General features: G+C 36.8%; 1 protein-coding gene across 9 annotated transcripts in view; it reads left to right on the forward strand.

Annotated features, from left to right (window-relative positions):
• GOLGA4 (golgin A4) overlaps positions 1-15,150 on the forward strand; it is a 103,925-nt gene that overhangs the window by 19,808 nt on the left and 68,967 nt on the right. For 4 of the 9 annotated variants that reach the window (XM_060402785.1, XM_012099381.5, XM_060402786.1 and 1 more), the window contains exons 3-4: positions 6,051-6,149; positions 10,402-10,467. The exons of 2 other annotated variants lie outside the window; for them this stretch is intronic. In XM_060402785.1, the coding sequence (XP_060258768.1) occupies positions 6,051-6,149; positions 10,402-10,467 (165 nt within the window). Of the gene's footprint in view, positions 1-6,050; positions 6,150-10,381; positions 10,468-15,150 lie in introns of all 9 variants that reach the window. 3 more of the 9 variants (XM_060402787.1, XM_060402789.1, XM_060402791.1) reach the window with 2 other exon arrangements.

The following is a 15,150-nucleotide window of genomic DNA, read 5'->3' on the forward strand; positions in this document are numbered from 1 at the left end:
GGGAAGCCCCAGGCTTCCTTATAGGGGTGTAAAAAATCATCCATATGATTGTAGACATTGAGGGCAAAGGGGAATAGGTTGATGTGCCCTGACATGGAGGTCTGTGGGGCTCTGGGATCTCATCCTGCACAGACGGTGAATCTCTCCAGTTGGCCTGATACCCTGTCCTGGGGCTCCTAGGCCCAGCCTCAGTACCCTCAGCACAGGCTTCCTTCCCCTTTGTGTTGCTTGAGTTGAATCTTTGCCTCTGGAGCTGGGTGCCTTTGAGCAGTATAGAGTGTAGGATCACGTAAAGGGCTAACTAGGCAAATGAACTACATGTCCTCGTGCCCTCTGCTCCACTCTGATTTTTTTTTTACTGAGATAAAATTCCTATAACATAAAACTCACCATTTTAAGGCGAACTAAGGGTGGCGCCTAGTACATTCGCAGTGTTGTGCGTCCATCACACCCATCCAGCTCCACGTCGTTTTCATGACGCTAAAGGAAGCTGCTTGCTCATTAAGCAGCCATTCTGCCCTCCTCCCGGCCCCAGGGGACCGCTGATGTGGATTACCCTTTCGCATATTTCACATAAGTGGATGCACAATATGTGACTTTGCGTTTGTTTCTTTCACTCGGCATCATGTTTTCAAGGTGCGTCTGTATTGCAACGCATGTAACTCCTGCACTCCTTGTATGGCTCAGTCTGAAGACTTTTCTAAGAAAATGAGAACATGTTTGTTTGTTTGGAGTAATACCTGGAATAGATGAGTGAGAAGGGGGTGGTTTTTGGAACGGTCTGGCTTTGCTGGCTGAAGGATCTTTGAAAGTTAACTTTTCAGTGACTTAGATTTTCTCACGTGTAGGATGGGAACAGCAGTGCCTTCCTCCTGGGATTGTGGGGATAGCCAGTAGCACGGCACGTCCCTCTCCTCACATGCTGCTGTGCACGTGGTGGGCGCTTCCTGCGCTGTTACTGGGGGCAGCTTGGGAAGGCAGGGTGACCTGCTTCACTGTCTCTGCTTAGGTCCCGTCCAGAGGGGAGGGAAGCAAATGGAGCCTTACGTGGATTAGGGCCCCATGGGTGTTACCTCTCTCTCTGTCTTTGCCTGCTGAACTTTTGAAGGAATGACATTTTCACTTTCTTGCCTACCCTGCTCTCTGGTTTGTTGTCTTCTGGAGGTACTTCCTCATAGATGGGGCTCAAAGTAGGCATGTCCATTCTTTTCCTAGGAACTCGTCTGTTCACATTTTTCATATTTTAAAATTAATCTTTAGAAGTCAGTTTATTTTCATATATATATATATTTTGGCTAAAAATGATGTATAGAAACAAATAACGATTTTAGTATTTTAGTTGTTTGACGGATTCTGTTCTGTGAGTAGATGTCTGTTCACATATCCTGTATGCTCTTTTGCTTCCCTACATGCAGCACAAGCCTGGAGTAGTAGGAGGATCCTAGGATTCCATCCCTACGTGCTGTGTGGCTTTAGGCAGCTTCCTTTAACTTCTCAGAGCCTCAGCTTTAAACTGTGGTAAAATGAATATCCATTCTCACAGGGTTCTTGTGAAGGGCAAGTGAATTCAGAAATATGAAAATACTTGTAATTTGTATATCACATAGAAAAGATCGTTATTGTATAGAAAAGAAAAAGCATTATCTATACTCACCACCTGTTGAATAGCACAGACAGGACATTTTATATTAAGAGTGACACTGTAGGGAAACAAATAATGAAGCATCAGGCTGCTTTGGACTAGATGCTTTCCCAAGCTTCAAGAAAGAGATCTCCTTTTCTTTCTTACTATCTTGATTCAAGCTATTTTTCAGAAACAAAATGCCGTCTCTTATCTCAGTAGTTGTCTTTGTATTTCCAGAAAATGTTCACTGTTTCATGTGATGACCCCTAACAGGGATTCCTGATGCTCTCGGCTTTTGACAGGTCCTAAGCATCTAAAAAAAATAAATTCTTTGTTTCGGGGCTTCTGAAGGTGGTGTTCTTTAGGAATTATTAAGAATTATCTTCCAAAGTGATGGGTGAGAAATATTTCTTTGTAAGTTTGGAATTAATTTTGCTCCTAAATGGATTGACTTTCAAAGCTGGATATGCTTTTTCTTTGTTAGACTGTTAGATTATAACCTACCTACCCTCTGTCAGTTAATCCAAATAGAAGATATGCCTGTTAGATTGCCTTTGATATCTGTTCAGTTCTCATATTTTTTCTTTTGCTCTAATGATAAAACATGAATTAAATGAATAGGTTTCCTGATATTAAGCCAGTTGGTCATTCCTTAAATCAATTCTACTGGTCAGAGTGCATTATTAATATCCTGTTGTTGTCTGATACTTATTTTATTTACATTACCTCTGACTTTGTAAAGAGAGAGAGTTATACTTTTTGTGCCATCCTTATCAGATTTAAGTAATTGGAAACTTTCTATTTTTCTCTTTCTTTTCCTTCTCCTCCTTTATATATTTAGGTCTTCTTTACTTTTAAAAAAAAATTTCATAGTTTTTACAGCTTAAATTTTATACTACTTTTGTTAAAATTTATTCACAAATATTTTATTCTTTTTAATGTTAATATACATTGAGTTGTTTTCTTAATTTCATTTAATTTTTCTTGTTATTCCACAGGGAAAAAAAATAGGATTTTTATAAATTATCATTAATCTTGTTATCCTATAACCTTCTGAACTCATTTATTAGTTCTATAATTCCTTTAGTGGATTGCTTAGTATTTTCTTTGTAGAAGATCACGTCATCTGGAGGTAGAGGCAGTTTTATATCTTCCCTTAATCTGCTGTCGTTTATTACATTTTCTTGCCTAATTTCCTGGGCTAGAGCCTTCAGGTGAGCAGTAGTGAAAGCAGACATACTTGTCTCGCAGAGGGAAGGTGTTCAGTCCTAGAGGGAAGAGGGAAGGCCTTCAGTCCTGGAGGGAAGAGGGAAGGCCTTCAGTCTTAAAGGGAAGAGGGAAGGCATTCCAGTCTTTTTGTCGTTGAGTATGATGCTAACATGGCGTTTAGTATATTATCTTTCTCATGTTGAGGAAATTCCCTGCTGTTCCTAGTTAGTTGAATGTTCTTCCCACCAAGCAGTGCTGGATTTTGTCAGATGCCGCCTTTGCATCTTGAGATTGACATGTGGTCTTGTCCTTTACTCTGTTGGTATGATGTATTAACTGGTTTTGGGTGTTAAACCAGTCCTGTATAGGATAAGCTCCACTTGCTCATGGTGTTTAATTTTATATTGCTGGGTTTGCTAGGTTGTTTTTTTTTTAAGGATTTGTTTTGTCTGTATTCATAAGAGATATTGGTCTGTTGGTCTGCAGTATTTTGGTGTCAGGAAAATATTGGTCTCATAAAATACATTGAAAAGTGTTCCCACATACACACACATACATATATATACATATATGTGTACACATATATATGTGTGTGTATGTATATATGTGTATATATATATGTATATATATGTGTGTATATACATATATGTGTGTGTGTATATATATTTTAAGGTTAGTATTAATTCTTTAAATACTTGGTATGATTTACTAATGATGCCATCTGATCCGGGCTTTTCTTTTTGAGAAATGTTTTGATTATCAATTCAGCCTCTTCACTTTTTATGGTTGGTCTGGGCTTTTCTTTATGAGAAGTGTTTGATTACCAATTCAGCCTCTTCACTTTTTATGGTTCTGTTAACAGTTTGTTTCTTCCTGCATCAGTTTTGCTTCTTTATGTCACCCGTGTTGTTCAGTTTGTTGGCATGCTGTTGTTGCCTTGTAATCCTTTTTGTTTTGTAAATATAGGAGTAATTTTCCCTCTTTCATCCCTGATATTAGTAATATGAGTCTTCTGTCTTTATTTTTCTCTGTTAAACATATGATGAACCAGTTGGTTCCATTCTCTTGCTGAGTGTACTGAGCATCCTCAGGATTGCAGTGGCTGATTTTTTTTTTAAACTGGGGCAGCAGGCTGATCTTTGATGATATATTTTTCTTAAGTCTCAGGTGCCCTGAGACTTTACCAGAAATTCCTTGAATCTGTGTTGCTACTTTCCCAGTTTTCTGGTTTGATGTGTGGGTTTGTTTTTTCTTTTAGTTTTTACCATCTTTATATACCCGTGGTCTTTTCAGTGCTAAATAGAGCTAGGGAACATTAGACACCTTGTCCCTTTTTTGCTGTCTTTTCTGTTTAAAGACTGTATGTTTTTATGTTTAGTAAAATTACCCATATAGACATAATAGGGCCATAATTTATGATCTTGGATTTGATCAAGATGATTTAACCTCAGTCTGTACTGCGTATTTTCTCATATATTGCTATAGTGGATTTTTTTTTCTTGTATTTTCTGAGTGTATTATGTACCTAATGTATACATTACTGCAAATAAGAATGAAATAAATTTGACTCAAAAAAGTAAGTTGTTGCTATAACAGCTATATATAACAGAGTTTTGGAAGATAGAAACAGGGCCTCTTCTTGTCACAGTAGCGCTACTAGAAGATTCTAAACTTTTTGGAAGTTCCCTGGCTGTCTAGTGGTTAGGACTCTCCACTTTGACTGCTGGGGCCCAGGTTCAGTCCCTGGTCGGGAAACTGAAATCCCACAAGCCATGCGGTGTGACAAAAAAATAAAACCCCAAAGCTTTCCAGGGTCTCTTTCCTAAAAGAGGATAGAGTAGTACAGAGGGGATATACTAATTCATGACGTATAACAGTGGATGCTAGCTAGCAGATGCCTTAGGTCTGGCATTAGGACTTAATTTTCTCTTTGAATGCTGGTTGAGAAGGACCGGAAGGGTTCTGTGCTGCCAGAATTTGTTTTAGTGCTACAGGCCAGAGGCTAAAGTGCGGCTCACAGCACTCATGAAAGGCAGCTGAGAAAAGCTTTTCCCAGCTGATGCCCAGAGCTCTCTGTGGCCCATTGTGAGAAGCTGCTGTCTCTAGGGAGGCTGTGTGACCAAGAACTGAACCATACCTCACATGGGCTTAGTGACTGAGTCTGTGATAACCTCTGTGTTGCTGTGGGGCTGGAAACCCAAACTGGGACTCAGGGAGTCAGACTGACTGGATAAGGAGGGGTGAGCACAGAAGGAAGGGGAAAGGTAATGCTTTCCTGAAAAGGAGCCTGTAAATGAAAATGACAAAAGAAATGCTGAGAAGACAACCAATAAAAACAGAAATTGGGCTGTATCAATTTATTGCAGGTGAAATTAAAATAATTAAAAGGGCAGTCTGGATAAGACTTTGAAAAACAAGTATCTTCAGTAAGGTAAATGAAGTAATAATTATTTTCTGAAAAAGAACAGAAAATTGTGGGCAGAAAAAAAAAGCAGGCCCCAAAATGGGCTAGGTAGAGAAAAATAATTAGAAATGCAATTTTTAACTTGTGTGTGTTTGTGTAACCCTCACCGTCAAAAAGTTCATTTTAATTATAATTTCTTACACATCGAAATCATGATAGTATTTTGGTATATAGTATACAGTTTATGAAAGAAAATTATGTAGATGAGAATGAATATCAAAAGAGCTATCTATAGTATAATAGAATTTATCCTTAAAATTTATTATCAATTTGTTTTAAAAATTTCTGCTGTATGTATTGGAGAAGACTTATTTGTATATAAGTACAAATAAATGATTAAAGTTTTGTGTGTTTATCTGCCCCATAAATTTCCATGCTGTCTTTTTCTGTCAATAGAAATGAGCAGCTCAGTATTTAAGGCTTTGTGTTCTTTATCATGAATTGTTCTTATTGGTGTAGACTTTAATGCTGAATTGCCAGACGTGCTGTGTGCTAGGGTGCCTGTTGCATACATCATTTGTCTGTCGATAAGCAAGTTGTTTAAAGTTGAGTTTTGAGGTCCAGAACAGCTCAGCTCATCTCTCTGAACCTTCCCAGGAGCTTACTATTTCTGTGGGTAGAGTGGTGGTAGTGCAAGGCCACTAGAGTGTTGTGCGTGTTTGTGGGATGAGAACTTTGCAACATGCCCTTATGATTTGTTTTTCATCCTTTATTTTATGTTTATGCCTCTGCTCATTACCCTGAATGAGACAGCTCCTAGCCGGGATGATAGCAGAGCCTGCTTTTCTCTCTGAGTATACTATCTTTGCTTTGGATTCCTCCAAGCAGCCTAAAACCCAGACTGAAAGTGTGGTGAGTCCTTCCACCGCTTTCTGCATTCCCTGTGTGGGGAAGCAGAGTAATTTGGTCATTCTAGAAGCATATCTCATGTTGCTTGTCACTGACCACCTCTCAAAGCATTTTCAGTGCTGTGCTGCTAACCTTGCTCTAAAAAAATCAGAGCGTAAACTGCTGAGTTCTCATGGCTGGTGTGTGTTTGCTAGCTTTTTAACAGCAACAAAGTTTAACACTGTTTTCATTAATATAGCAAAGAATACTTTTACTTGGTATGAACTCTTAAGTTTTCCTCCCTAGGGAATGTTTGCTCATTAACTAAAAGAGGTATGTATTGCTAGGAATCTCTGTTCAACTAATGGTAGGAGGCCAAGAATATTTTGAGATGTTACTCACATTTTTAGGAATGAAAAAAATCATTGTATATAAATCCATAATTAAGCAATATTGAGTAGGCAGGTGGAGTCTACTGTAACAAGTTAGTTGCATCTTATTTGGGGAGACTACCAGTTTTCTGTGTATTAAACATTTGAAAGGAAAAAAATTACCTCTTTATCTTTCAGCTGACTGAATTCATACAACTTTGAATCTTGTGTATAATTCTACTTTGGAAAATTTGCTAAATTAATAAATTTAGCAAATTAAAAGTTAGACGTTTGATTGCCAAGTAAGGATAGCTTTTGGTGTTAGAATGAACACCAGCTGAACTGGGATTGAGGTTTTTTTTAAACAATAAGAGTTGGTTTAATTTATTAAGCAGCTGGTGATGACATTAGAACATTTCTGTACTTACTCATGGGGCTTCCCACTTGGCTCAGTGATAAAGAACTCACCTGCCAGTGCAGGAGATGCAAAAGACACAGGTAAGATCCCTGGGTTGGAAAGATCCTTGGAGGAAATGGCAACGTACTTCAGTATTCTTTCCTGGAAAATTTCACGGACAGAGGAGCCTGTCGGTCTGTAGTCTCAAAGAGTCAAACACAACTGAACGACTAAGCACACACCCATACTTAACTCGTGCAGCCAGCAAAGACTTGGTCTGCATGTGGCCAGTAGCAGTCCTATATTACCTTCCTTCTAAACTTGGTTTTAGAAAAGAAAGCAGCTGAGAATTCTTGTGACGCCTTAGCTTGGCTCTCAGTAATAGAGGTCTCTTCTTGGTTCTGGGCTACCAGTTATTCCTCATTGTTTTCAGTCCTGAGAGGGAGACAGGAGTCCCAGTTGGAGATAACTTACCAACTTATTTTAAAAATATAAAATGATATTCCACTTCATGTAGTAGTAATGGAGGCTTGACAAAAAAAAAAAAAAGAACTTCTTCTAGGTCCACTTCTATAAGTACATAAAAACAATTTATATTGAATACCTATCCTATTACAAAAAAATGCTAATAATTTTAAAATGAAGACTTTAGAACTATTTAAAATATGGTAAGTAGGCTGAAAGTCTGTGATAATCTTATTTAAATTTTGTTTGTTTGTTTGTTCAGGTAACAACATTTCTCCTCACATAAAACCATGGTATAACCTTACAGCAGTTAAAAGTGATTGTTGAAAGATGTAACAAATCATAATTGAAGACAAATCTGGCAGGAAACCTGTGTGTACTTTTAAATTAAATGCACTTTAGAAACATTTTCTTGTTATCTAACAATTGCCTCCAGGAGTCAGTGTTGGTGACCGTTGAGTATTGATGTGTGTTGAGCTAGTTCTTTGGGCTTCTGTCGGCTGGGAGGCATTCAGAAGTCTTGCACTGAAAGAAGGGCTGCATAAGGGGTTAAGAAGCAATCCCTGAGCCTCTACTATCAGTCAGGCAAATTGTAGGGTTCTTGCCCTCTGAACGTTTGTAGTATAGTATTGAGACAAAAATGTCAAAATACGCTTAACAATTCAAAAGAATTAAGGCATTGTAGAAGAAAATACAAGCATAGGAAATGTGTTAGTCCCTCAGGCCAGCCATAGGAGGCTTCACAATAAGAGGCATTTGAAAGTTGAGAGATGAGAATTTGCAGGGCAGAAATGAAGACGGCATTATACGTGGTGATAATATCTGTAATTTTTGTTTCTAGGGATTCCTAACTTAAATTTTCATGGTAACACAGTTCAGTACTTTCTTTAGTTGTCTTGCATTCATTCAGATATATAGTATTTTTTGCAGTTACTAACTCAGTCATGTCTTACTCTGCGACCCCATGAACTGGGGCTTTCCAGGCACCTCTGTCCATGGGATTCTCCAGGCAAGAATACTGGAGTGGGTAGCCAGTCTCTTCTCCAGAGGATCTTCCCAACCCAGGGTCGAACCTGGGTCTCCCGCGAGAATCTTGTAGAAAGATTCTTTACCATCTGAGCTACCAGGGAAGCCTGATATATGGTATAGCAAGTAAATTAAAATATAGGTACAGGAAAGAAAAGTTTTTAAATATTATGTTGTTTGTTTGGTAGAGTGGTATTTCAAACAGTTGTAGAATATCTGTTTTTGTATGGATCACAATAATGTGCCAGGTTTTTTTTTACTACATAAAATAGAATCTCTTATGGAGCCCTCTTGTTTGCTTTCTCCATAATTTAACAGTCAGTTACTTTCCTTTTTTTCCCTTGATAAATAAAATTCATTTAATTTAATTTTATTTATTAAAGTTCTAGTCTTGAGTAAACATCTTTTTAATATTCTATGCAACTGAATATGAAGTATATGTAAGCATTTTTGCTGCACATAGACAATTACTTTTCAGTTGCCTGGCAGAGAGACTTGCTGATGATCTCTGTGAAATATGTCTTTTATTTTAGAGTGTGTAGTATAGGATATTTTTAGGGCTGGAAAGCATTAATTATAATGTACAAATGTATGCCATGTATCCAGCTTCTAATTCTTTGAGATGGCAGAGAAGAGGAAGGTAAAAGTTAATTCCTATATTCCCCTAACTGTTCTCCTCTATGTAAGTTTAAGGAGGTGTCTTGGACTGATAAAATTTGATAGCTCTTTTTATGTTGGAGGGACAAGGTATTTAAACTTTTATAAGGGGAAAATTCAAACATAGCAAGAGTGGAAATAGCAATAAAAATTGCATAAGATTTCTTGTCCTTCCGCCAATATCCATTGTCCAGTGTCAGCAAATAATAACTTATGGCTATCTTATACCATCCCCTCACACCTCCCTAACCATACCCCTTCCGCTCTCATCACACATGCAGATACCCCTCTCCCCCATCCCCATGGGATTATTTGAAGCAAATTTCAGAAATCTTACCTATTTTGTTATATATTTCTAAAAGATAAAGACTAAAGCTACATAATCATAGTACATTTATCACAACAAAAATTAATTATTTCATAGTATCAAATACCTAATGAGAGTTCAAAAATTTGAGAACACTTTTGCAAAGTTGCATGCCTTCCCCACTTGTATTTAAGAATAAGAAGAGTCATGTATTTGACCTTTTCTTGGTTAGCCCTAGAGGTTGTAGGGAGATGTACTTTTTAAGCACCAAGTTACTGAAACGTAGTGGCTAGTGTCTGGTTGAATGCTTTTGTTTAAAACATGGACGTTACTTTATCATGAGCTGCTTCTATAGGTTTAATTTTAGTTAGACACTTAATGTATTATGAATAGTGTAGAATTTTGAGTCTCGAAGAATATCAAACCTTATGGAACTCACACAGGTTTGATGTAATAAGTAGAATGCTGTGTAAGAACATTTGTCATACCAACAGAACAGAACAAAAAACTTTCATTTGTGGAAGAAATTATTTTTAATTTTAAGTTTTTCTGAAAACTGTCCTACCAATTTCATTTAGACTGGTGGCTTTAAATGAATGGGGCATTTCCATTTCTTATTAGGAAGATATTTTTCAGAGCTTAGCCCGAATAACTTTAAATAGTATTTAATTGTAAGGAACAATTGACATTACTTCCTCTGGATAGTTTTCTACTTGAATGAGTTTTGCTGATTGAATTCCTGATGTTAATTTTGTATTGAGGGAAAAAACTGGGGTGATTGTCATGGGGGGAGGCATGGGATTAGTTTGAAATAAATTTTGCTACGTACTAATCCTTGCTGTTTAGTTACAGATAAAATAGCAAAATGAATTTTCTAAAATACTTACCATACTAGTTTTGCCTTGCATGAAAAAATTCTAATAAGTGAGCAATTACTAATTTTATTTAATAGATGTGTGTCTGATAGGTTTTGGTGCTTGGCCTTTATTCTTAAGAGTTTTAAAACTTCAGTTTTCTGATCCTCTCTTTACAGTGTTTCTTTGTTTTTCTTAGAATGCGTCTTTCCAAGCCACAAAATCTCCCGACAGTGTTAATGGAAGTGAACCCACAACTCCTCAGGTTTGTTTTATATGTTATTTAAAAGAAAGAGCAAGTCATTTCAGTGTCAGTCTGCATATTATTAGCATTTGACTTTACCATGAAACAGTGATGTCCAAACACTTGATGCAGTATGTATGGTAAATCCAAGTTTGTTGATGTTTTTTTGGAAGAAGTTTAAAGTGAAAGTAATACATGTATATATATGTATGTATATATGTATACACACACCAGTCTTGTAAGCTTCCATTATTGCTCATTTAAAAACCTAATGGCACTGAAGATGAAACTTTGAAAAAAAAAGATTGACTTTATAGTTGTAAAAGATTAGAAGTCATACTGAAAGAAATGTTGAGTTACATATTCTAGAAGGGGGATGTTAAGAAAATGGCATTTCTTTTAAAGTTTGTCTAATGCAGAATATCTTATTACTAGCGAATTAAGTTTATCTTTGACTTTAAAAAGTTATTTGGAGAGTGGGACTCATGTAACCTTCTTTTGACTCCTTCCAAAAAAGAAAGAAATTCATTAAAAAAATCCTAATGATAGCAGTGTCTGAGATGAACATTTATTATTTTTGGCTTTACTGATGATTATTCATCATTAACCTGGCTATTCTCAACAGTGTCTAGTGTAGGGCAGTAACATTTCTGATTCTGTGGACCTGGAGCACGAACATAGGCAGTTCTCAACAACCTGATTTATGAACTAAATCATGCAGACTAAACATTCTAAAGTATTGTCTAGCTTCCCAAACTCCATGAACAGCTTACCTGTGAGCTGAGAACCTCATTCTTTCCAGGGAGGCCAGTCAGATTCTGGGCCAAGTCCCTGGGCCTTGAAACATCCCCAGTTAATCCCAAGTCCTTTTACAAATACATAATTTTTTGCAAGTGCCTTGAGGGAGGGGTAAAATATTGGGAGGCATCAGTCTAAATGTTACTGGACAGATCCAGTGATCTTTAAAGAATATTAATCAGAAAATATTATTTAGAATGCTTATTCTATTCTAGAATAGTCCAGACAGACTGAATATAATTATGAATGCAGAAACTAGAATGAATAATAACCAATGTTTTGATCAAACTCAGGAGAGACTTAAGTTTTGATTAAGGTGAGGAATGAACTTGTGTGATATTCAGAAAGTTAGTTGTGTTTATTGCGTTTACTGTGTCTCAGGTGTTGTTAATCATTTTATGTACGTGATCTCATTTAATTCTTGTTACAAGGAGACACCTCCACTCAGAGTCTGTTTGCTTTTATACAAATTTCTGACAGGTTGGTTGTTGGTTGCTGTTAGCAAATTAGGAACAATGGATATCCCCGAAGCGGGTAGAATGCTTTACTGTAATTGGAAGCAGGAAATCAGAGTTGACACCAAGGTAGAAGAGATGGTGAAAAGCAAGCCCAAGAGTTTATAAAGTGTAGCTGCTTGTGACCCCCTTACTAATGGGTAGATCATCCTCTGTAAATCAGTAGATTTTGGCACACAGTTTGTGGCAGAGATATCATTACAAAGCGTTACTCACTGTCTTTATCTAAAAAAGCAGAAAAGTGTAGTATACCCTTTTCAAAAAAATGTCTGTTATACTTAACAGTAGTTGACTCTTCAGTTTAATTCGGTACACAAAATTCAGGTAATCGGTACATAACATTCAGCTAATCAAAATGACTCTTCATTCATAGATTGACATTTTACCTTAGACAGACTTAAAAAACTCAGATATTTGAAAATAATTAGTGTATGCCACCATGTAATAGAGAAAAATATAGTTTGTGAAACAAGTATATATGAGCATTCATCCTTATCTGAGAAGCTGTGAAATAGTTTTATTAGATTATAGTTTTAGTGTTTTGGCAGTTTAGGATAACTATAGGATCTAGTATTACCCTCTTATTGTGTAGATGAGATATTGGGCATGAAACCTTAAATTACTTGCCCAGAGACTGGTGACTAGTTATTGAGAGTGGGATTATCGTAGATTGACAAAAGCATCAGTCTCCCCAGCTATAATTTTTTGCCATGCATTGCCTTATTTAAATTTATATGCTGTTAAAATGAGATGTGGAGAACAGACTAGTGGTTGCCAGAGGCGAGGAGGGTGGGGGCATGGTGAAATAGGCAAAGGGATTGAGAGCTACAGATTTCCAGCTATAAAATAAATAAGTCATAGGGATGTGTAATGTACTGCACTGGAAATAGAGTCAGTAACATTGTAATAACTTTATTGCATAATCTGTAAAAGTATATAATCAGTATGTTTCATGCCTGAAATGAACATATCATTGTAAGTCAACTAACCTTCAGTAAAAACAACAAAAGCAAAATAACAATTGAATTTCACTAAATTCAGTAGAGCAAAACATAGGAATTTAAATGGCCATTCTCATATGCTGTTATTTTTTTTTTTAGGTTGTGGGAAAAAGTCTGGTTTTGAAAATCATTAATTTTTTTAAAAAGAAATTATAGTAGTAAAATCAAATTTTGAAATTTTCGTTGCTGTTTTTGAATACTGCTCAAAGTGAAGGACTGCTTTTAATTTTATTTTCAATAGTTATGAAAAATTTCCAACAGAAAAGTTGAAGGAACTTTATAAAGTGAACATATGTGTACCTAACACCTCAATTCTGCCACTGGTACTTTACCATACTCTTTTTTCTAACCATATATTCATTCCTCTATTTGTACCTCAATCTGTTTTATTTTTTTTGATGCCTTTCAAAGTTGTAGGCCACAGTACTAATGTTTTAGTATGCGTATCATTATCTAGAAATCAGTGTTTGTAATTTCTTTTTTGAAGTGAATTTTATAGAAAATGAAATGTGACTTTTGACAGTTGTATGTGCCAAACCCAGCCACAGGTTAAGGAAGATTATCATAACCCCAGAAAGTTCCCTTGTGGTGCTCCTCTCAGAGGCAACCTGCTTTAATTGTTTCCCACCATACGACAGATGAGTTTTGCTTATTTTAGATTTTCATGTAAGTGGCCTCATAGAGTATACACTGTTCTGCGGAAGGCTTCTTTCACCCAGCACAGTGTTTTTGGAACCTCATCCTTTCTGTAGTTATCAGTAGTTTGTTCCTATCTGTTGTTGTGTAGTATTTCTGTATGAATATTCTGTAGGTATTCACTTATTGATGGACGCCTGGGCTGTTTGTTAGTTTTCTGTTATGAATAAAGCTTATGAATGTTATTGTAGAGTGTTACTGATGTTGTATTAATGCTTTCCCATGATTTCGAGAATACGATACACTATATAAAAAAAATGATATATATAATTTTGACCAGTCATTGAGTATTTCAAGTTTTCCCATTAGATCATCATTATCATATTGCCAGGTTAAGGTTCAGCTGAACAAATGTGTCCTAAGCACCTCCTGTGGAAAGCACTGAGGCAAGACTACAGAAATAGAGAATATGGATCCTGTCCTAAGAGAGTATAAAGTTTGGGGTGAGGGTGTGTGTGCAGTGGATACAGTGTAGGAAAACATATTTAGTGCTTCCTATATGAGACACTGTTTTAAATGTTTTTGCCCATTTAATCCTCATAACAATCTACTAGAGTAATTTTGTTTTGTTTTTTAATAGATGAGGAAATTGAAACAGAGGTCTTAAAGTTAGTAAGTAGTAAAGCTGGATTCAAATCAGGAAGTCTGTTCTTAACCACTGTGCTGTATTATCTCTGTAGTTGTTTTAAGGCATAAACAGTTAGTTGTTATCAGTGAGTAAGTAACTAATGGTGAGTCAGAAGGCAGTATGTGCTCCAGCAGTGGTCCTGGTAAAGTGCTTAGCCATTAAGAAAGGCAGTTTCTGATGGGAGAAATCCAGAAATTTGAGCTCACTTTTGAAGGATGTCTGGGTTTCCATATGCACGGAAACTTTGGGTGATAGTACAGAGGGGGATGATCCCCTGGAGAAGGAAATGGTGACCCACTCCAGTATCCTTGCCTGGAAAATCTCATGGACAGAGGAGCCTGGTGGGCTTCAGTCCATGGGGTTGCAAAGAGTCGGACACGGCTGAGTGACTAACACACACACAGGCACACAGACAACGCATTTGCTCAGGAAATAGGAAGTTACCTATTAGAACTTAAGTAAAAAAAAAAATCAAGATACATTTTTAGATACATGTTTTTAGGAACAGTAGGTAAAAATATCAACTTATCTACCTGAAAGAATTGTTTTGTGAACTGGTTACTGGGACTAATGTATAATAAACACACTATCATCTTAAGGGTAAACTCTCAAAGAAAAAGAATTAAGTTTCTGTTATGTGGAGGGGTGATTTTACAAAGAAATGGGTCTTGGGAAGTGGGAATCTTGAACATAAATGAAGGATTTTGATCTTTCTATTAAGTGAGAGTTCAAATTAAGAACTAGGAAGAAATGCTAAAAATCCTAGTGGCTGTGTGACACAGCGGCACATTGGTAGGTGAGAGATTTGAGGCAGGAGAACAGAAGGCCACTAGAGATACCCAGCTGGTAGAGGATAAAGGTCTGAACAACAACACTGTTGGGGAAATAGGAAGGAGGAGTGAAAACAGGGTCAAGCAGGTGAGACAGAAAGGTGTTAAAAAGTAAGTCTGTGTTCATTTATTTTTACTTACACATTTCTGCTTCTCTAATCCCCATCAGCTTTTTAAACAATGAGTTACAAATCGCTGAATGTCTTTGGTGCCAGAAGCCTGACAGTGGTTGGAGC

This window comes from Ovis aries, chromosome 19 (genome assembly GCF_016772045.2).
Source record: "Ovis aries strain OAR_USU_Benz2616 breed Rambouillet chromosome 19, ARS-UI_Ramb_v3.0, whole genome shotgun sequence".
Classification (NCBI taxonomy): Eukaryota; Metazoa; Chordata; class Mammalia; order Artiodactyla; family Bovidae; genus Ovis; species Ovis aries.